The 22685-nt window shown below is 39.2% G+C and overlaps 1 protein-coding gene across 7 annotated transcripts in view; it reads right to left on the minus strand.

The window, feature by feature from the left end:
• Positions 1 to 22685, minus strand: part of LOC146647793 (receptor-type tyrosine-protein phosphatase mu) — a 162636-nt gene that overhangs the window by 58399 nt on the left and 81552 nt on the right. For all 7 annotated transcript variants that reach the window (XM_085388656.1, XM_085388655.1, XM_085388654.1 and 4 more), the window contains 4 exons: positions 20496 to 20605; positions 14395 to 14596; positions 11752 to 11854; positions 1705 to 1978 (listed from right to left, as the gene is read on the minus strand). In XM_085388656.1, the coding sequence (XP_085244782.1) occupies positions 1705 to 1978; positions 11752 to 11854; positions 14395 to 14596; positions 20496 to 20605 (689 nt within the window). The remainder of the gene's footprint in view (positions 1 to 1704; positions 1979 to 11751; positions 11855 to 14394; positions 14597 to 20495; positions 20606 to 22685) is intronic.

A 22685-nucleotide genomic window follows, 5' to 3' on the forward strand; every position in this document is an offset into this window, starting at 1 on the left:
CATGCTATTTGTATTGCCTCCTTAAAGACACGCTGGTGTTTCTCAAGGAGACTGTTTATGGTGATTCTCATTCAGGACCACAATCGGCAAGGCTCTTGAAGTTGCCATTGAGCTGTCTGCTGCGGCTCCATCGAGGGAGAGCCCTGCCAAATGCCACTTGATGACAGAGGCTGCGACCTGTACGATTGGTAGCCCCTATTGTTGTTCCCTGTCTCTCACACTTAACTGCCACTGGGACAACTGCCGCTCTTAAATGCTGTTGATCAAAGAGTTGTCTGGTATTTGGCATAGAGCTCCATAGCAAAAGGCAGGAGAAGAGGGCCACAGGAATGGAGGGAGGCATGTCACGACACAGAGCTCTGCATTCCAAGCCTGACCCTGCTGCGGACCATTAAGACTACACAAAGTGTCGTTAGTAAACTCACAAGAGTACTGCAGCACCTATCAGAAGCTGTGTGAAATGGCAAGGTTGCCATGCATGTGCTTGCCAACGTGAGCAGTTACTATGCTTAGTACCTTAATTCCTTTGAATCACCTAGGCAGTGATCGTTATATTGTCTTTAGCGTTTAGTTGTGTTTGTGCGTCCTTTAAGCGTATTGTGCGTGCACTGAGACAAGGCAGGGCACTGTGTCGCATAAAGGCTTCAAATGGAGAAAGAATTTCACAAGTTCGAATTTTTATTTCATTTCAGTCATTCTTTGGTCGGAGGAGGTAGTAAAAGTATTCAGTACTCAAGCAGCATAGCTTCAACTTGCAAATCCATCTGAATACCTCTCACTTCACCTTCCACCTTTACTTCAAAGCATTCGGGAAAACCTATGGTGGTAGCTAAAAATGAGAGAAATGCAAAAGTCCCATTCTAAGCCAGTGTTTGGTTTGCTTGTTCTGAACTACTGTGGAAATATGGCAACATCATAGCCCATAGATCCTACTGTAGATACACAATATAGGCCAATATTGAGCTACACCCTCTTAATCTCTGAATTCAGGTGCTTTCAGTCCCATTGGCACAGTGGTATAAAATCAAGTATCTAGCCACGCAGTCTGTCTTTATATACATTTCTCAAGGAATGGGTCATTTCAAATTTAATTCAGACCCTTTTGCAGCAAGTCCATTTATTATATTTTTCCCTCCAAGATATTTTACAACCAGCTTTAAATTTTAAAGTAAAAGTGTTAAAGAAAGAACCTCAACAACTTAACAACCCTACAAAGAGGGAGACCGTGTAAAATTACAGAGGGATTACAGAGCGCTGAGGAGGATAGTAAGTAAAAGTTGCCAGTGCTCCATAGACTCAGTAACTGCAAAGGTCCAAATATTAACATCAGCACAAAAATTGTGCTAACGGACCTTCATGTTTCTTCAGGTTTGTATGGCTGAGAAACTCTTGTGACACTTTTTTCATAAAGTGTATGATTGACTAATTTTAGGTTAACAAAAACAGTAATTTTTAGGTAACTACTGTATACACTATTGAAAACTAATATTTGATTAATTCTCATCCCAACCTTAAAGTAGTAACACCACGATGTAAAAATCTAGTTGCTGTTGGTAAGATGGAAATACACAAACACAGGCACGTTATTGTCGTCATTACAGGACTTGATTACGTTTAACTGCCAGTCAAGTTCAATTTAGAGCCATGGTTTAGCTATAGTGCAGAAAATGCTGTATAAAATAATAAGAAATGACAGCCACCCACCCCATTGGCTGTGCTGACCGCCTGGTAATATATACTGTAGCTCTTCTGTGGCAGCAGAGGGGCATTCCAGTACCCATTGTAGGTCTTGTTGTCCCCCACAGTAAAGGGCTGGGGCGAATGGATGCCAGCAGCGGGGAACTGAGCAGTGAAGTAGTACTGTGAATTAAGAAGCGTGGCGTTCTGGAAGTGAATGGGAACTGGGTAGCAGCGCAAAATTTCTGCCGTCCCTCGTGCCCTGCGTGGACGTTCCTCCTCCACCACCACCTGGTACGCACTGAAAATGCAGGACAAACAAAATTAACATACTCCACTGGGCCAAGCAGGCTCTTGTAGAATTCAACTGGCAATACAGACAGTTTTCTGCTTTGCCAGTTTGCTTTATAAAGTGTAAAAATTGTCTCTTTATGAAAGCCACAAACATGCATGCTGCAAAGCTCCAAATCTCAGAGCGAACTGAGTCTCCAGAAATTACTCATTACTCATTTAGACAAGAAATAAGAGATTTATGTAATGCAAACCAAGTTCTTATCCTCTCTAACTTTAATTATATAACAAGTTATTTAAATAGAACTTCTGTTGGATTAAAACTAATATTACACTGGTTTTGCAATGTCTGTCAGATATGTATACATTCCCTTTTACTTAAATGCATTAATAGCACTTTATAATGTCACACTATTAAGCATTAAGGTATCAGTAAGTTACAGTATTAGCGAGGACTTAGTTCATATAACATTAGTCCTCCTTAATATGCCATTTATGAATATATATAGATATATTACTATAAATATGATTATGACTATGATTATCATTACAATTATTATTAATTAGTGATGTAGTGTAAAACTAGTGAGCACAACATGCATTTACATGTGGGCAATCAGCTATACACTGAGTAACAATACCATTAATGTTATTTAATAAATTACAAATGCATTAAAGCATATTTACAACTAATTGATTGTCTGCCCGCTGTGTAAAGGCTACAGCAATAAATTACTTGTTTTTCTTGACTAAATAAGAACTCTATTTATATAAATCCCTTCTTAAAAGTGAAGTCAACATAAAAGACTGAAAAATACCGGCCAACAGAAATGAGCGGTGGCACGGGACATTTATTTGCCTTTTCATTATTCAGCAAATGAAAAGGTTAACGGCTCTTTCCATTTCCTCTCCATCCAAGTCTTGTGTTTAGCTAGATCAAACCTGCAGCCCTCTGTGACTCTGACAGGGATGACATTGTCTTCGAGCCGGCCACTTAGCCTGAGGGGGAGACTGACTGTCTTATAGACGTTCATGTTAGTATGCATCGCGCATCTGAAGTGGACCTCCTGTTAAATCCATTGAGTCGCTGAGTGACAAAGAGTCTGTTTACAGCTGCCACGCAGAATAACCAGCCATGATTGGGAACTAGTGATCCATTTGCAAAAGAGCTAAAGAACCAACAACGCATTATCACAGACGATGGAGCAAAGTTTGTGTGCTCTATGAATGAAGGATTTCAGAAATGAATGAAATATGGTGGAGCTCTAGTTTTGCGGAGCTGGTTTAAGAGCTTTTATTCGCAACTGCATCGTGTTTATAAATACATAAATAAATCGTTTGCCTATTGTTTAAACAGGACCACGAGTCCCACACTGTTTTCTAGAGTTTGTGGGGTTTTTTCCTTACTGTACATGCTCTCCTGCAAGGACCATCATACAGGCAATTTAACACATGTGTTATTCCACTGAAGGCTGGTGATGAAAGCTATGACTGAAGACTGCAATGCAGAAAACAATGGACGTAAACACTTAACAATTCACACAGAATCTAGAAACCACTGTAAACGAGGACAGAGTATACGCACAGTATGTTGGTGCAAGAACTAAGAGCCCATTTTATACCTGAAGACATGTAAACTATATCCATATGATGTGTTTATATCTGGTAGCACAAATCTTCCTTGCCTTCTTCATTTTACCTGCTTTGTCTGCCATCTGACTTCATTTAGAATTTAATTAGACTATTTTGAAGTCAACATTTGCAGTGCTTGAAAGGCATTCATTGCCCCCTCTATACTGGAAGTCTAGGAATCCCACTGTGTAAAACCACTGATCAGTTATCCAAGGTTACCATGAGAAAGTAGCAACACTGTAGATAGAGTGAACTTGATATGCAGCTTTATTTGAGTCGCTGAACAGGACTTCATTAGCATTTGTATAGTGTCAGTGCGTTTCAGAACCCTTTTAATGCATCTGAAATAATAGGGCTATGTTTTAATGTATGTGTTACTATCTAATTAGCAGTTAGTGTTATGCAAGGCACTGCAGTCTTTGGATACAGCTTTCTAACCAAGCATAAACTTACAATACTAGATGAAATATTAATTGATTAGAATTTGAGATAAGAAAATGATAAATTACTAATCTGCCTTTTTTAAAAAAGCGTTTCTAACTAAAAAGGCTATATGAAAAATACAATCATCCTGAAGCCTTCATAACCATCTAACAGTGAATTCAATTTATCTATTCAGTTGCATTGTGCCATAAGAAATATTAGTGCCTACTGAGGTGTAAAGCTTTGGTGACCCTGAACATGTTCCTTAGCCTAGATTATTACAACAAGTGGAAAGAAATATCTTTTAAAGAAAAATAGCTGCACTGTTGTGGTTGTACTCTTAAGCTGTGCAGTTGCAGTACAAACAGCCCTGGAGATGATCAATTGTTCCCCGCGGTTGGTACTGGATGATTAAGTATCCCCTTTGTGTGTACAGCATGTGCTCTTTAACCCTATAGTTTATCATAAGATGCTTGCTGTGTCATTAGAAAATCCCCCTCTGCTCTTAGTGGGTGTGTCCCAATTCCTTGGAGCTCTCCTATTTAGCACTGGGTTGGGAGGTGATGAAATATTTAATCCTGCTGAGAGTCTGCAGGAGAAATCAGGCTTTAATTACTGTCCCCTATTGAGAGCAGAGGTCAAAGGGCAGGTGGAGACAGTACACGGGAGCCACTTAAGTAGTTGCAGAACAGCAGAGAAATAAATGATTAGACTTCATGGAAGCCTCAGCCAGAACACTGTCGATTTGATTTGAACTATAATAGGACGATGAAGTTTTAAATATAATTAATTTAATCTCTAATTATCTCTGCTGTCAGTCACATTACTCATCAAGTAAGATGGATAACTATCTGTTTTTAAAGACATAACCCATGAAGGACTGCACGTCTGCATATTTCCTTTGGAGAAATAAAACACATTATACTCACAGTAAATATTTGCTGTAGCATGTACACTGATTCTCAGCTCGCTCATATTAGTACTTTATATTCCAAATCAATCTGCAGACAGTGAAACAAAAAACTAGCGCTGGCTCTCCCTGGGTGGCTCCTTATGATATGATGATGCAGCTGTGCTACGACTTAATGACAGGCACAGTATGAATAGAACTGGTTTCCTTTCCTCAGGCAAAATACCAAGTGCCAAAGGCTATGAGGTTCCAAGGGTAAAAACTCTTGTAATGTGGAAATCTAATTCAGTGCTTCTTCTCCACAGAATATTTACAGCACCAAGAAACCGAAATCTAGCGCACAATACATTTGCAATTTAATAAAACAGTTTTGTTCTTCTCTGTAACTGATGGAGACAATAAAACCTCCTTTACTGGTTTTACTTAAAAGAGTGTCAGTGCTAAACTGCTCTCCTGCTATAAAATATTTAAAGTAGAACACTTACTATACCATTTTCACTGCAACGGCTTAAATGCAAAACTGACTCATGAGTTTAATGGTGGCAAAAATACACGTTGTTCTAAAGACCTTTTTTCTGTAATTAGTGCAAGCATGTAAATATGCCCTTGAGCAGCTGACACCTTGTGACCTCATGCTGAGTTCACAATTTACATCATGAATCATTTTGACAGACCAGAGTGATTTAGTCATTTCCTTGATTTGGCATGACATGAATGAGCACCGAAAAAACTACAACAGATGAACAACTATGGCTCTGGTAGCAAGAACAAAAATCCTTTGTAGCTCATGTCTCTCTTGATATACCAATTGGGGGAAATTGCAAGAAACTTGCATTCACATTGATGATAGAAGGGGCCTTCAAATCATTTACTAAAGTATAATCACTTAAAGCAAAATGCCCAAGTACTCCAAGTACTTAAAAAAAAAGAAAGAAAAAAAAAGGGGTTATAATATTAATATATGCTCATTTTGAATGCTTAATTGACATATTAAAGGATACGTCCGCTTCTCTTTGTACTTGATCAACTAAAATCCCAAAGTGACAGGAAAGAGTATGAAAGCTACAAGTAGTCAATGTTGCAGTACTGCAATTTTATCATATTAACTTACAGTACTGTGCAAAATTTAGGGCCAGCCTTCTTTTTTCCACTTTTTTCCAGACAAATGAGAAATGGGTGCAATGACTTATTGGTACAGGTGCAAGCATAAATGGAATTACAGTATAGGCAAAGGACAAAAGTTTGTCTAATCCTAACAAACTTGAAAGTCAATTTTTGGTATGACCATCTTTATTCTTCTACACGGCCTGGATTTTCAAAGGCAAGCTTTCCTGTCATTTCTTCAAGTAGTCCTTCAGGCTTCTTGAAGGACAGTTGAAATGTTTCTTTGGATGTTGGCTGCCTTTTGTTGCGTTCTCTGTCAAGATGATCCCACACTGCTTCAATACTGTTGAGATCCATGCTCTGTGTTTTTCTATCAAGGTATGCTTTTATTGCATTGAAATTGTGTTTGGGATCATTGCCAGCTGAAATATCAAGGCTTTGCTAATCAGTAGATTTCCAGATGGTATTGCACGGTAGATGAAAATTTGATGGTATTTTTCTGCTTTCATAATTCCATCAGTTTTGACAAGATCCCCCAAACCATTGGCTGAAATGCATCTCTGCCATGTTTTACAGATGACTGTAGACACTCTGTGTTGTACCTCATTCCCCTGACCTCCCCCATGCATATTGATAATAATTTAACCCAAAAATGCCAATTTTGGATTCATTACTCCGTAAGACATGTTGCCACTTATTGTCAGTCCAGTTATTGTGCAATCTGGTATACCTCAAACATTTTGTCCCCATTTCCGTTCCATGAGAATGGCTTCTTGACAGCCACCCTGCTACTGAGGCCCTTTCTGACGAACGGTGAACAGTAGACGAATCAACTGAAGGTCAGAACCATGTCTCGGGTCCTGTGTCAGGTCTTTTAAGGATTTGAATTTTTTTTTTCCTGGAAATTAAGTTTTAGGGCTGTCACTTGTTTTGTCTTCTACTTTCCAGTTTCCTCAAACTTTTTAAGGACACAGTGCACACCATGCTGGGATTTTAAAAAATTGCCAGCTGATAGCTCTTTGGCAATCACCTTATTAGTGCAAAAAATGACATTTTAAGTCTGTCAATGTAAGTTATGATTTGCAGTTTTTGTAGATTCCATTAAATCAATTGCAACAAGCTACATGTTTTCCCCCATCAGGCTCTCTGTGATAAAGTACCTAAATATAACATTTTATATGGTTTCTTTTCCAAGTTGTCTGTTACATGTAGACAACTGTCATTCATTCGTTGAGTTAGGATCCTTTTTAGTACTTGCTAGATGGTTTTAACCCCCCCGAAAAGTATTTATCCAAAAATGATCAGGTATGAGGGCTGGACTAAAAATGAGTGAAACACCAGCCAATGTTCAATGAAAAACTTTAAAAGACCTTTAGAAATCACGGAGAGGGATTGGACAAAACCATTAAAAAAAAAAAAAAAGGAATTAGGAAAAAAACTACAAGGAAGTCCTGCTCTGTGGAAGCAAAATATAAAGAAATTAGGTGCAGTTCAAGACTTTTGCACAGTAGTTTAGTTCAAGTTTCAGGACATTTGTGTGAAATTTTATAGTAAGTAAAAATTCTTGAATTCTTGAGAATAACAATTGTTTTGCAAAGTCATAAACAAACTTTAAACATTTACTATGAAAATCTAACCAATTCTTTGAGTCCACATACTTTAAAAAGTTAAGAATTGGCGTGGCCTGTGTACAGACCAACAACCCCAGTCATGGAAAGCATAAAAATGCTGTAATTTCACAGTGGCATGACCTTTGGATACCACAACCTAATCAGCTGATCTTTGCCTCAAAGTTTAGAATGCCACAGATGGATTGACTGACATCTCAAATGTATTCAACACAAGCGTAATGATGCTTAATGCCAAAGCCATTGAAATTTACTCTCCGACAGAAGATGGAAAGACAGAGAGAAGGAAGGATGAAGTGAAAAGCTGTACCAGATGAATGGTATAAGCCGTTAAAAGTGGTCTGTCAGAATGGCCGGCAGGGCAGACCTGTATTCTTGGTGTAGCACTGCAACCTGAACTGACACCAATTAGGCCTCCTCCAGCCTTGCTGTCCGATAGATTTCAGCTCTGTCGCCATGTGACGCCAACCAATTATGGCGAAATCGACTGGATTGTGACCTGAAACTCTGATTTATTTTTCATGTGGGCTGATAAAGGGAGAACTCTGGGCAGTTTGAGTAGTTGAGGGAACGGGGTATGGGGAGCATTTCAATCACTGTCTCTCTCACTCTAATGCTAATCGGCTGGCTCTACAGTATACGTCTGATTTAAGAGTGGTTGTAAGTAACACACTTCTCCTGACCCAGCATCCTTCCTCTGTACCCCTGTCTTCTTACTTTTTATATTTCCCTGGTGTCCATAAAGCTATAAAGCAAACAAATTAGAAAGTGCCATAGATTACATTTGCCATTAAATCGTAAAAAGCGCTGAGTTGTGTCATGTTTAGGCACAGCTATTAGCGTTTGCTCTGCTGTGATCAAAGTTAGTGCTTATTTTAGTACTGTAGAAAATCCTTTAACTGATTTCAGGCCGTGGTGAAGTAAAGAAAATCTGATGCTACAGGGTAAAAACTATATGGGAACCCGGCCTACTTTAATATGGAACTGAAATTTGTATATATTATACATTTTTCTGTTTATGCATATGCATTTAAGCTTGCTCAAGGCAAAGGTTATGGCAGAAAGAGAGGACTGATTTAGTGGCATGAATGATAAGGAAAGCATCTCAAATCACTTATGTCTGCATCAACATGTACACATCTATTTTGATGTTACGGTGTGAGGAGGCGTATTCTGGCCCTGACGAGGGGCTATTGCAAACAGTTTAACGCGACATGACTGATAGACAGTTCGCTAATCCTCTTAAAGAAACAGTGTCCCCTCTGGTAAAAATTGTTCCCGGCTATGCGTGTCATCCCCAGAGATTAGAAGCAAATTCCAAGTTGGAAATGTTATACCGATTAGCAATTACACAAATGAAAAATCGACTGCCTCCCTCAGCAGTGACAACGTCTGCCCAGATCCATCTGAAATATGATTTGACGTCAGCATGACTGCAGGATGCTGAAGTGAAATGGACATTTGTTGTCTGTTATGTCTTCCTTTTTAACCTATCGTGTGATCTTCCAGAGCGCTCCCCCTTCCTGTATTACAGCAAAACATCTGCTGTTAGAAACTCAAATGTCGGGAGCTCTATTACCTCCTAAACTCAATCAGCATGCAAGATTGCGTTATCAAATCAAGCCCCGTGCTGCTTTGCTCTGTAGTGCTGTGGATCAGTGTTCTCCCTTGTCAAATCCTTATTTCACAGGGGCTTTAAAACTGATTTCATAAAGTGTTCAATTTCAAAATGAGCCACCCACTACTCTAGAAAAGATGGCTACTCCTGCAACATGAGCAGTAGCGCAAAAATAAGTAACTATAGTGTGAAATTTAACTCCTTGATTAACAGAATCTCTCAGACTGACTGGATCAGCCAAGTTCAGAAGTTTATGACTTCAGGCCATTCTTCCAGTTTCTCCAGGTGCTTGGACATATTTGCAGCTTTCGACGAACCTTAACTTTAAATCGCATCTTAGCCGTCTCACCCTTCTAACCCAAAAGAGATTAGAGAGGTTGTTATTTTTTCAGTCTGGGAGACTCATATGAGTACATTTATCATTACTGTCCAGACAGGAGATCCCAAAAGACCGCCTAACTCAACTCCTCTGAATGGAAGCTACTTTAAAGTCACCTTAAAATTTCAAAGGCATCGTGTGTCACTTGAGCTGGGGGTGGAAAACACCTTCAAAAGCCTGCCAGTATCTTGTCTTGGACCGGCATCATAATCTCCCCTGTTTGCTAACCTACACCACCTCTTTTCTTTTGCATTTCTTATTTATCGAAGCACTGGACGCACACATGAAGGCAGAACAGGCAGTGCACTGGCCTTTACGTCCTGTGAGATTACAGAGAAGTGAGAAAGCGGGAATAGAAGCGTGTACCTGAAAACCTCTAAAGTTTAGACATGAAGAGGCTTTGCTGTGATCAAAGGATTCCTCAATTAGTTTTGAGGTGTATTTGTGCCATGTACTGAACTCTACTGATGAATTTTTTTAATGGATTGTCTTGAGACTCATTAAACATATATAATCCTTAAAACTAAGCGTCTCTATCAAAACACGCTATTTTCTCTGTATTTAATAATTAACAAGCACTGAATGTGCGAGTTTTAAAGCATTACTGCACAGTTGTGGCTCAGAACAGAACGGGTCTCAAACTAAAGTCGCTATCTCCAAAGCCCAATCCATTTCATCTTTTCCTGAGGTGCACATGCCTTCCAACAGGAAACAAAAAGAGGAGTCCAGCATGCTAATGAATGGAAGCTCCAATTCACAACACACTGTTAATTATAATTAGGGGTTTGTAATTACTCAGCTGAAAGAATGGCAGCCTGCATAAGGCCTTCTGAAGTGTACCTGGGAGAAAATTAAAAAGTGATCACTCTGTCATTCTTGCTCAGACCCCTCTGTTTGGCGCTGGGGCATTAATCTGGGCAGCTGCACATACGGCAAAACATGAGCTGACAAGCCTGACTAAAGATCTCCTGGCTGTAATCTTTAAAGGAATCAGATGAGTTGATGGTGTAAAATTGAGTTTTACAGCAAGCCCGAGTGTTCATTCCCACTCACTCCTCTCAGTCCTGGTGGCTGGAATCACAATATGTTACTGGCCAAGAATATAAATCAGTGCTAAAAAAAATAAAAATAAAAAAATAGGTTCTTCCTTTGGAAAACTTGGAATGTTAATTCACCACATACTTCTAAAGGGTGCATGACAGTGCGTGCATCCAGTGAGCAACCCCAAACCTACCCCTGTTCTTACAGAACCTGTTCTGGCTTCCCACTGTTCACTTGTGTTTGATGTACTGCCTGGCAAAGCAACTTACCTGGGCATTGCTAGTCAGATGTTTTATTATTCTGTGCACCCCCAACACAGTTGGCCAGTACCAACTATTTAAAGAAGGAGCTCAGCAGATAGATGGAAAGACCAATACTGCACCCATCTGTTTAAGGCAAAGCTACATCCACCTGCCTGGAATCCAAAGCTCAATAATTAACATTTAATATCTTGTTCCTGCCAGTGGGGAGATTATTTTTTAATTTTGCACTTAGCCAGGCTAATTGATTGTCCCGGCTTCCAGAGCTGAGGTACACTAATACAACCAAACAAATACAATTGGAAAATAACAGAAGAACAAGCGAGATGAACTCCTGCCAGAACCCTGCAGCGGCCTGCATAAACCCTAATCATGACTTTTTGGCATTTGAACAAAACAACTGTACCGTTTCTTTAACAATGACTAATAAATGCTGCATCAAGCAGGCAAAAATCCTACATTTCCCCGGAAGCCTGTGATGACTCCGGGTGGGGAGTCTGGTACATAAAACAAGTGCAAAGGGAAGAGATCCTGAAGCTAGGCTCGGCTACCCCAGCTTTGTTCTGATCTTCAAAGGCTGTGCTTCTCTTTCACAGGATCAAAATCCACAAACAAACAAACTCAGATACATGAAGTAAGGTACTGAATTTCCCTGGCAACTTTCCTTCATGATGAGGCATTGATAAATACAGGCTCTTTGATAGCTATTTGCTGTTGATGATATTTTAATATGCCATTTTGTCTTTTTTTTTGACTGTGTGCTTGTGGGTGTTATTGTGAGAGCCTACCTGACTGGGGCACCTCTGCTCTGTGCGGGTTTAAGCAGCACAGTGACTGTGCTGTCTGTCTGGTTCAGAGAGGTCTCCTGGTCATATGCTGGCATGGATGGAGCTAAAGAGGAAACCAAGCAGAAGTTTTGTTTTAGTTTATAATATAATATGCAATATAATATAATAGGAGATGCATTCATCAGGCATAAATCCTGCTACAAATTCAACATAAATGTATAACTGTAACAAATTTAGCTTTACATGGCTATAAAATGCAAGATAATGTAGTCATTTTGAAACCACAATGTAAAACCATTTTGTATAATGTTCAATTTTTTACCAACGAATATACAATATAAAGTCCTATAATCCATCCCCAGAGATTGTGAACACATTCACCTTATGCACCCACACAATAAAATTTATAGTCCTGACTTAGAAGTACAGTGGGGCAAAAAAGTATTTAGTCAGCCACCGATTGTGCAAGTTCCCCCACTTAAAATGATGACAGAGGTCAGTAATTTGCACCAGAGGTACACTTCAACTGTGAGAGACAGAATGTGAAAAAAAAAAATCCATGAATCCACATGGTAGGATTTGTAAAGAATTTATTCGTAAATCAGGGTGGAAAATAAGTATTTGGTCAATAACAAAAATACAACTCAATACTTTGTAACATAACCTTTGTTGGCAATAACAGAGGTCAAACGTTTACTATAGGTCTTTACCAGGTTTGCACACACAGTAGCTGGTATTTTGGCCCATTCCTCCATGCAGATCTTCTCGAGAGCAGTGATGTTTTGGGGCTGTCGCCGAGCAACACGGACTTTCAACTCCCGCCACAGATTTTCTATGGGGTTGAGGTCTGGAGACTGGCTAGGCCACTCCAGGACTTTCAAATGCTTCTTACGGAGCCACTCCTTTGTTGCCCGGGCGGTGTGTTTTGGATCATTGTCATGTTGGAAGACCCAGCCTCGTTTCATCTTCAAAGTTCTCACTGATGGAAGGAGGTTTTGGCTCAAAATCTCACGATACGTGGCCCCATTCATTCTGTCCTTAACACTGATCAGTCGTCCTGTCCCCTTGGCAGAAAAACAGCCCCATAGCATGATGTTTCCACCCCCATGCTTCACAGTAGGTATGGTGTTCTTGGGATGCAACTCAGTATTCTTCTTCCTCCAAACACGACGAGTTGAGTTTATACCAAAAAGTTCTACTTTGGTTTCATCTGACCACATGACATTCTCCCAATCCTCTGCTGTATCATCCATGTGCTCTCTGGCAAACTTCAGACGGGCCTGGACATGCACTGGCTTCAGCAGCGGAACACGTCTGGCACTGCGGGATTTGATTCCCTGCCGTTGTAGTGTGTTACTGATGGTGACCTTTGTTACTTTGGTCCCAGCTCTCTGCAGGTCATTCACCAGGTCCCCCCGTGTGGTTCTGGGATCTTTGCTCACCGTTCTCATGATCATTTTGACCCCACAGGATGAGATCTTGCGTGGAGCCCCAGATCGAGGGAGATTATCAGTGGTCTTGTATGTCTTCCATTTTCTGATGATTGCTCCCACAGTTGATTTTTTTCACACCAAGCTGCTTGCCTATTGTAGATTCACTCTTCCCAGTCTGGTGCAGGTCTACAATACTTTTCCTGGTGTCCTTCGAAAGCTCTTTGGTCTTGGCCATGGCGGAGTTTGGAGTCTGACTGTTTGAGGCTGTGGACAGGTGTCTTTTATACAGATGATGAGTTCAAACAGGTGCCATTCATACAGGTAACGAGTGGGGGACAGAAAAGCTTCTTACAGAAGACGTTACAGGTCTGTGAGAGCCAGAGATTTTCCTTGTTTGAGGTGACCAAATACTTATTTTCCACCCTAATTTACGAATAAATTCTTTACAAATCCTACCATGTGAATTCATGGATTTTTTTTTCACATTCTGTCTCTCACAGTTGAAGTGTACCTCTGGTGCAAATTACTGACCTCTGTCATCATTTTAAGTGGGGGAACTTGCACAATCGGTGGCTGACTAAATACTTTTTTGCCCCACTGTAGATTAGCACCTCAGTTTCCCATCAATCTCCTGACTAAAAGGCATCCATTTCTTTCACGAGCCTGGCAATAAACCAACGAGCGCGAAGTTGACCCTGTGACACACTGAATGACACAACCTCATACACGCGGTACCTTCATGCATAACAGCAATTATACTGTATATGAGGTTGTGTTACATTTTTAACTGTTTTAATATGTTTGCAACATTTTATTTCAATATCATACAACGGTAATTTTAAACAGTCAACCATTAATGTCTGTAGGGACTGTTTTTATATCAGCTTGGCTTATATACATTTACATTATATCAGATGCTGCTTTTGCAATTGTCAGCATTTTGCTTGCTTTTGAAAATAAATTATTAAATTGGGCAATTTGCAAAATGAAACATTAAAAAAGCATCAGTTTTCAAAAATTAGAACAAAAAAAGAACTACAAAATATAAGAGTACATGCAAAGTACACAACAATCCAAGTTTGTTTGAGTGAAAGGAAATAACATTTTGCTTTCACACATTTTGACATAAGACCTCTAGAAGCAATAAGCAGTACACTGCTCGTTTGGCATCGTCCACACTGTAACAGGTCTTGCTGTTGACCCCACTGACCTGAAATCTTGGTGGTGAACTGGGTGATGACAGGGGGGCCATAGCCCTTGGCTGTGCTAGCGCGCAGGGTGAAGGAATACGTAGATCCCGGGTAAAGGCCTGTGAACATGTGGGTGGTCTCGTTACCCAGCTTCACAACCTTCCCACTCTGGTTGGAGAGGTCCAGTTCAGGGTCAAAGGAGCTCACCGCTTTGTAGGAAATCTAGGAAGGAAGAAAATTTACATTCTCACCGTGGCCTCTGGTACTCCGCATTCAGCACTGTTTATCATGAATAAGATTGGTATTCATACCACAAACGCATTTTGCATTTTAGGCATTTAAGCGACTCACCAAGCTAAATCATGTACACGTCCTTACCGTTTTGCGGTTTTGCATCCCAGTCGCGGTGTGTGTGTTATCATACTTTTCCAGTCTTTTTCCCTTCTGCAAGTCTAAAATGCCAAGAAGCATTTTTTAAAAGTCTCATGCTGCGTTTCCTCACTTGCGTGACCCTGAGTTACCACCCTATTTAGGAATACCCATACAGTAAATAATGCAATCATTTCACCAAATACAAATGGATGCTGCCTTCCACCAGTGAAACAGACGAAATGATTTGCACATGTAATGCAAAAAAGCTCTGTGGAATTTGGATTTAATTCTAAAGCCAGTGCTTCAAGCAATTTTTTGAAAGGTCTTGCTTTGTGCATGAGCTTCTGACTTGTCAACAAGGTTTTATGCTTATTTCCAAAATTAGGGAAGTACAAAAGGTCTGTGGAGACACGCTGTCTCATTATATGGGTTAGTATTGTCTGTAAAAGCATAGGTACATATTTTTAAGGCAAAGCTGATGCAAGCTTGTGGTTTCAAGGAGAGAGAAAATATACTTAATGTATTCCTTCTCCATTAATGAAAGCAGGGAGCTCTGGAGGGAAGCATTAAGGTGAGTGTTTTTGCTAATATCCATTTTGAATAACTGTAAAGTTCCACTTTAAGAAAATGCCTCTGCTCGTAAAGGAAAACCTCCATTATAATTCCAATTAAGGAACACAAAGGGAGTTTGGAGTGCTGCATAATTTGTGTCCATCAAGTTTTGAAATGCTTCTAGGCTTTCTCATTTAGTCTTTGTCTCCAAAATGAGCTTGTGATGCCAAATCCTATATCATAACTTTACAGGAGAGGAATTTGGAATGACTTGTCAACACTGGGCATATGGGCAGGCTTTTAAAACCATAACATAACTCACGGAAAACAAATAATAGAACTTATCCAAGAAGATTAACTGGCCCATTTGACCATATATATCCCGGTTTTCAGACCACACTGGTTTAGATGTGTCTGACAGAGGTAAATGACCGTATAAAGACATAAACAGACATGCCTATAGCACCTCTGAAAAAAAGCAAAAATAACAATGGAACATAAATTCTATTCGTTTAATTTTGTTTGTGAAAAAACACTTAAAAATCAGTTGAGTTTTAATTGACAATAAGTCAAATATACATTATAAAAACACTTTAGTACAATGCAGTGTATTTTTGTAATAGTTCGTGTTGCCACGATTGGCCGCTGAATTTAAATTAAAAGAAAATCTGCTGTATATCTTTCAGTAAATGTTGGCTCATGTCTGTCAGAAAAGCTGTCAATAAAATAGCATTCACGGAGCACTGGTCAAAAAAGGAATGGGGCTGAAGTCTCTTTGATATCAAGCCTTGTTAGATATATTTCACTTTGAGTTCTTTGATAATGTCAAATCAAAGCAAGGTCTTGACTTATAAGAAGCAACTTCTGGAGAACACAGGCAGAATAGATTCAGGGTTACTTTTCTAAAACCAGACTGGGATGTGGGATGAGGGGAGACACCTGGAGCGAGTCGGCGGCTTTCTAGGTTTTACTTGTCTGTCATCCCTTTTTAAATGAAGTGATGTGAATATTAAACCCTACACTGGATCTTTGGGAAGGCCAGAGAATGTAATACATTTAAATCCTACTCCTCACTTATGGGGCCCTAAACGATCAAGCCTCTTTACATCTTAACAGAACAGTGCTATCATAGTCTTTGTTATGATCCTTTTTTCGTTTCTTTTTCCTTCCATTTCTTGTTTTGCTACCACCACCTGTGTCATTATTTCTGATTCCAAAATTTCTGACTGATTTTGAAGATTATCTCATGTAGCTTTTTGCGTTTTTGTCCTCTTCCTACCCTCTTATCTAATTTTCATCTGCACGTTATGATCCTTCTTCACCGAGGGCACAGTACTATGAAGCAAGCTCAACATATCCATCCTTTTTCTTATCTGGCTTCACTTAGCCAAACATCAGTGGTCACATACATCAACTCAGTCAAGTCAACGCCGGGTTTTCAAATGTAGCTATGAGTGTTCCCATGTTAGTGGTCACATTGGTTGCATAGGGCCAGTCACAAACATGGACAGGTCTGCAGACAGCAGAGTGAAACATTTGCCAAAGAACCTTACAGATCAACAGAAATTGTTCTTTTATCACCCAACAAAACATCAATTCATTTATACGTATCTATATTCTTTGTAGACTGTTCTTTTTAACATCCTGTTCTCTCTAATCTTGAACGTAGGTCTAGAGTTTGTTACTATGGCGATGTACCTCAGTGAATTAAAATCACCTCTGAAAAAATGTGAAATCCAGGTTAAAGTCGACCTAGAAAAGCTGCCCGGCTAAGATCTGAATGCTGCTTTGTAGTAAAGCCCTCAAATGTATGGTTAGCCTGTGGGATTTTCAGGCGATCTCATGTGTCCTGTGTTTCTCTTCATCATCGCTGGTTTCTCCTTTTGCAATTTTCCAGTGTGGACCCGTGCCATTTTGTTTACTGGATTTCCTTTCTCCATTTCTCCATGCGAGTTTTAAAACACTGAATCCTTAAAAAAAAAATTTATTTTAAATGCCACAAATACCATTAAAGTACTTGGCTCTCAGAGTACAGATGCATTTGTGGTTTCTAGTGTTTCCTGTAGTAAAATGGGAGGCAGAGTCTTTATTTATGGAGCTCTTCTCAGTTGAGGTTTAGGAGGCAGACACTCCCTCGTTTTTAAATTGGGGCTTAATTTTTTTTTTTTTCTTCTTTCGACACCGATGAATTTGATAAGCTCATAGTCAGGACCAGCCCAAGTGACCCTGAACCATCACTTGGTTATGCTGGTATAGGCCTAAGTTGCAGTGGGACTTCCCTTTACACCGAGCACCTTTCCTCTCTGTCACTCTCCTTGCATTTATATTGCCACTATTGCATGTCATTAACTTTGTGTCTTCTCTCTCCCCCACAGTTTGTACCTCTTCCTTTCTGCTTCCTCCATTTCTCCGTTCTGCACACATTTCTGCCTCATCAGCACCGTGTTTCTAATCTGTGGTTACTCCCCAACCTGAACAGTGCATAAAGTCTGTTTTTCAGTGCTTAACGTTTTTCCCCCTTCATCTCTCCTCTTATTTTAACCAGTTGAATAAGAGGAGAGAGGAACATGACTATCTGACATTTAGTTGAGTCAGATGGTCATGCTCCCTGAGCCTGGCTCTACTGCAGCTTTCTAACTATTAAATGGGAGGTTTTCCTCCCCACTGTCACCAAGTACTTTGCTCAAACTACATCATGTGGCTGCTCTCTACAATATTTCACGACCAATACCAAGTTAAAAGCCCCAAGATTTGGTGATCTATGTCGAAAATTACATTAAATTCCATTTTCTTCTAAAATAAAAGCTGATAAAAGTGATTCAAGGTGAGGTTAGAAAATCTATAATGCTTTAATGTATATTAAAACCTGGAAATGGCAGGATGTCAGTGACTTATTGCTTTCCTTTTACTAGGCACATTACAATGCTGTTAAGGCTTTAAAGACAGAAATAATAGCTGCAGCATGTAATTGATGGAGTGGGTTCATAAACTGAAATGCATTCGCCTCAATATAAATGAGAACCTGACAAAGTGGCGTTGCAGCCGTGCTATTGGCTCTAAATGCTTTTACCTGTATTATGAAATTTTTAAAAAGATAAACAACTAAAACATGATGCTCTAAAGGCAATTAAGTGTACTGGAAACCCACCATTTCTATGGACATTGTTTTCCTGCTCTCAGCTGACATCTCTTAGTGCCATGCAGCCGTGTGCGAGACATAACACTCCACTAAACACACTTGAATAAACAAGGTCTTGTTATGCTTCTCACTTTAGATCTCTCCGCTTTGATTCAGATGTCCCTGTGCTGTTGAGGGGAAATGTATTTTACATTTCAGTCGTCTTATTGTATGGCAATAAATGGAGCAACATATGCAGCAACTCTATTTGGATTATTCAATCGGCTTTCCGTGAGTGAGGAACGTTTCTGTCGATGCTCGATAACCTAGTCAAAATACCAAGTGTGTGCAAGCGAGGACAGGAAGGAAAATCAACAGAGAAAGATCAATCTGTGGGAAAGGCTGGATGATTACTTCCACCTTAAGCTGGTTAAGATCAATGCGTACATATAGTGTGAGTGTGTCTGGAGACTGTATTATTCAAGACTATGAAGCTCCTGGACAGCGCATACAGGAGCTCGGTGGAGTCTAATGTCAACAACAACTCAGAGCTGATTTGTGATGCATGTGGGTTGTTCATGAATCTAAAATTCTTTAGAGGTCATTCATGTGTTAAAGAACAGAAGATGATAGAAGCTTGCAGTTTAGATGTACAAGCTTGCAGTTTAGATGTACAGTTGACCACATTTGGACTGCGCTACATTTAAAAAAGCCTGTTTAAAGCAAGATTATTATGAAAACTCTGAACAAAGTAAATCTTCCATAGTGCTTTGGGTTTAACCTGCTCCACAAGTAGGCTATAACTAAGAGCTAATATGGTTGATCTAATTATAACCTGTTTTACTGCAGTGCATAGTCAAGATGATTGCACTTTAATGACCTCAAAACACAGACCTGAAACATCAAGTAGATTACCGAGGCATAAGTTCACATTAAGTAGGTACTGAAAGAGCCAATTGTGATGATTCTGTATTAATTAAGAGCATAAAAAGACTAATAGTTTAATGCGTAAATAGCAGCTTTGTGAGGCTGAACCGAAGCACATCAGTGCTAACATCATCAGAATAAGACACTCACAATAACAACGCTGACTTACTGATATTTGACATTTACCAGTACCCGACTGGTGCAAAACACAAAGCACTCTATACTCGAGGCTGCCACGAATCATCATTAGCACTAATTCGTAAAACTAGGCAGCCAATTGGACAACAAAAATTTTAAACTAATATCTTTTGCTCAGGCAAAGGACAAGGGATAATCAAAGTTATAAAAATCCATCCTCGGGGCGAAAGCTTAACAAAGAGAACATCAGTGAACACTAATATTATAACTAAACCAATAACCAACCTGCTGAATTTTGCTGTCAGCCCAGTTTGCTCACTTTATAATTATGTTAATCCAATGAATACATTATTTTCTTCCCCATTGTATCAGTAGGGCTGGAGTTAATTCGCATGATTTGAAAACATTAAACTTTGCAGTGCTTAACAAATTTATTAGACCACCCGTCATAAAAACAAGAGAATAAATATTATGAATCCTAAAACTAAAAATTACACCATTACTAACTGACTCCGTGTTTTTACAGCCGTGTTTGAGCCGGCACACTGGACTTCAGAAATTAATCGAGCGTAATGTTCTACCACTGAAACAAAATTGTCTGTTCAGGTAAGCAAGTAAACAATTGAAATGCAACTGAAAACAACAATTTGGCATCTTAATCAAAAATTTATAATGTGCTTTACTGGTTTTTCCACTTTTGTGTGAAACAGTAAATTTGAAAATTCATGGAGAACAGTTAGGTTTTTCCATTAAAATACATTTACATTAAATAATTTGCCTAAATCAATTTTAAAAATGATTCAGGTAAATAGCAATATTGTTCATTTAAGGCGTCCTTGGCATAAACCTACATTAGGTGTGGTCTAATAATAATAACAATAGTAATAATAATAATAATAATTAAATGTGTTCAAGGCAAAAGGCAAAAAGCCATGAGCTAAATCGAAGGAGTCTGTTTACTGTTCGAAAGCGTGGATAGTTTCTTAAGCACGTTGCTAGCGACTGTGTTAGTACCTCATACTGAGTGATGATCCCGTAAGTCTGCGCCGGTTCTCTCCACTTCAGGATGATCTTCTCCTCGTAGGCACTGCCCTGAATGGACTCCAGAGGAACCGCCCCAGGCACTGTGGGAAATGCGTACATGTGGTAATAACTACCGAATTAAGCAGTAGTTTACTTTAGTTTTGTTTTTCAATTATTCTTTTAATTGTTTTTTACCTTATTCTACGGATTAGCTTTTAACTGACCTGTTTTTTAATTTATTTTTTTAAAATACTGAAATTGATTGACTGCTTTCCAAAAACTGAGTTGAAATCTTCAAGGACTGAAACAAGTTTCTAAAAAGTTTTCTCAGAAGGATTTTCTTGCCACATATTTGACACTTTTCACCTTTCTTAAGTTAAATTATTGCCAATAAAAGTTGATGAAAGCAGCTGTAGCCCTTTCCACTATGATTTACTAAGCAAAGCACCTTAAACTAATGTGCATACCAAAAAAGGCTTTTCAAGGATGCACGCTAAAAATGTGAGAAAGCCAACATCAAATGCAATTTTTTAAACTGGAATTTGCAAGATTATTTGAAGTCAGTGTTACTCAAGACACTGTTATACATGTTTTACAGCAAACCTGAACACTTTCTTACAGATAGAAATGGATAGAAAAGATGAAGTTGTAAACCCACAGGAACAGCAGGAATCTTAATCTTTCTGCAATGTTTACTTGTATTGAGATACTGCCAAAGAGATCTAGTCCTTTAACCCCTCATGTGAATTGCTTTCATTCTTTAAGCGAAAGAGACTGATGTGGAGATGTACTTTTTTTTTGGTTTAAAGATTTATCTTGAACACAACTAGAGCTACACCCTGCCTGTACACTTTCTCCCATGGGACCCTAAGCACACAGATACACATACAGAAACACATATCGGTCAGATACTGAGAAACAGTTGCCACTTTCAAGTTTCCAACCAGAGATATCTGAGCCAGACATGACTCTTTTCTACAGCTGAGCCTGTTATCTGGCGGCTGGGGTTCCTTGAGACTTCTGTAGAGTTCATTTCCTGTGTCTGCTGAGGCAACAGAGAAGATCTTTCATCTTTCAAGGAGGTGAAACAACTATCCGACACAGAGGCTTACTGTCTGACTTCTGTGCTCTCCTGAAAAATATTTGGAATATCCCAGACTTTGTTTGTGGCTGTGAATTGGATGAGAACCTACACATCCTAAAGATTGAAACATCAAAACTGTAATAACAAAAGCAAGTTGTTCAGCTGTTGAAGACACATTTTCTTTTATTAAATGTTAAGAGAAAGTGTGTTAGCGTGCCATATACATACATATACACTGACTGAATTTTCTACAGTAGAATCCAGTAGTAAATTCAGTCAGATCCATCATTTTGAGAAGTAAAGATCAGATTATTGAAAGAAGAAATTAAATGCAAGTCTTTGGGGGGGTTGTTTTTTTTTTGAAACAATGACATCTAATATAGTACATGTCTGTGAACAGGTGGCGACACAACATCTCCACATACACAGCCTACTAATCTTAGAGCCTATTTCTTAAGAAAATAAGACTTTTAAGCTATTTACATTTATACACACTGTTACGACCCAAGGTGACCCCAGTGTGAGGTTTCCTGTGTGCTTTGTGGTCTCTCTGTGATGTGATTTGATGACAGAAAAACTGGCCAGTGTTCTGCAGGGCTATTTAAACCCCACCTTCTGAGGCCTTGCTTCATCTCTTCTTTTGAGTTACTGTTACATGCACCACTTTACACCACTGACATGGACTTACACAAATCATGATTATTATAATAAACCCCTGGTAATCCCTGTTCAGTCGCTGGCATGTCTCCATTCTTTGTTGTGGCCTATGAGCAACTAAATTTTGTCTCATTTGTTGCATAGTGAATTTAACACATCGGACTGTAACAAATGCCACGTCTCTACCCCCAATGTCAGTATCACAAATCCAGTGATGGAACTGGTGTTTAGCTCAGTAGGATAAGAAATGGGGAAGCTTGAACTCACAAGTATGAGTCAGAATTGAGGTGCACGGTTATTTTTTTCCTCCACTGTTGAGAATGTTGAAACTGCATTTCGTTTTATTATAAATTATTAAGCATTAATAGAAAATATTTGTCTCTCTGAAGTTAAAAAGTAAATTAAATATGTCTAGATGATGTTGAAGTATCTTGAACTGA

This window comes from Rhamphochromis longiceps, linkage group LG18 (assembly GCF_057381845.1).
Source record: "Rhamphochromis longiceps isolate RC_006_pf linkage group LG18, R_longiceps_female_GT1.1, whole genome shotgun sequence".
Classification (NCBI taxonomy): domain Eukaryota; kingdom Metazoa; phylum Chordata; class Actinopteri; order Cichliformes; family Cichlidae; genus Rhamphochromis; species Rhamphochromis longiceps.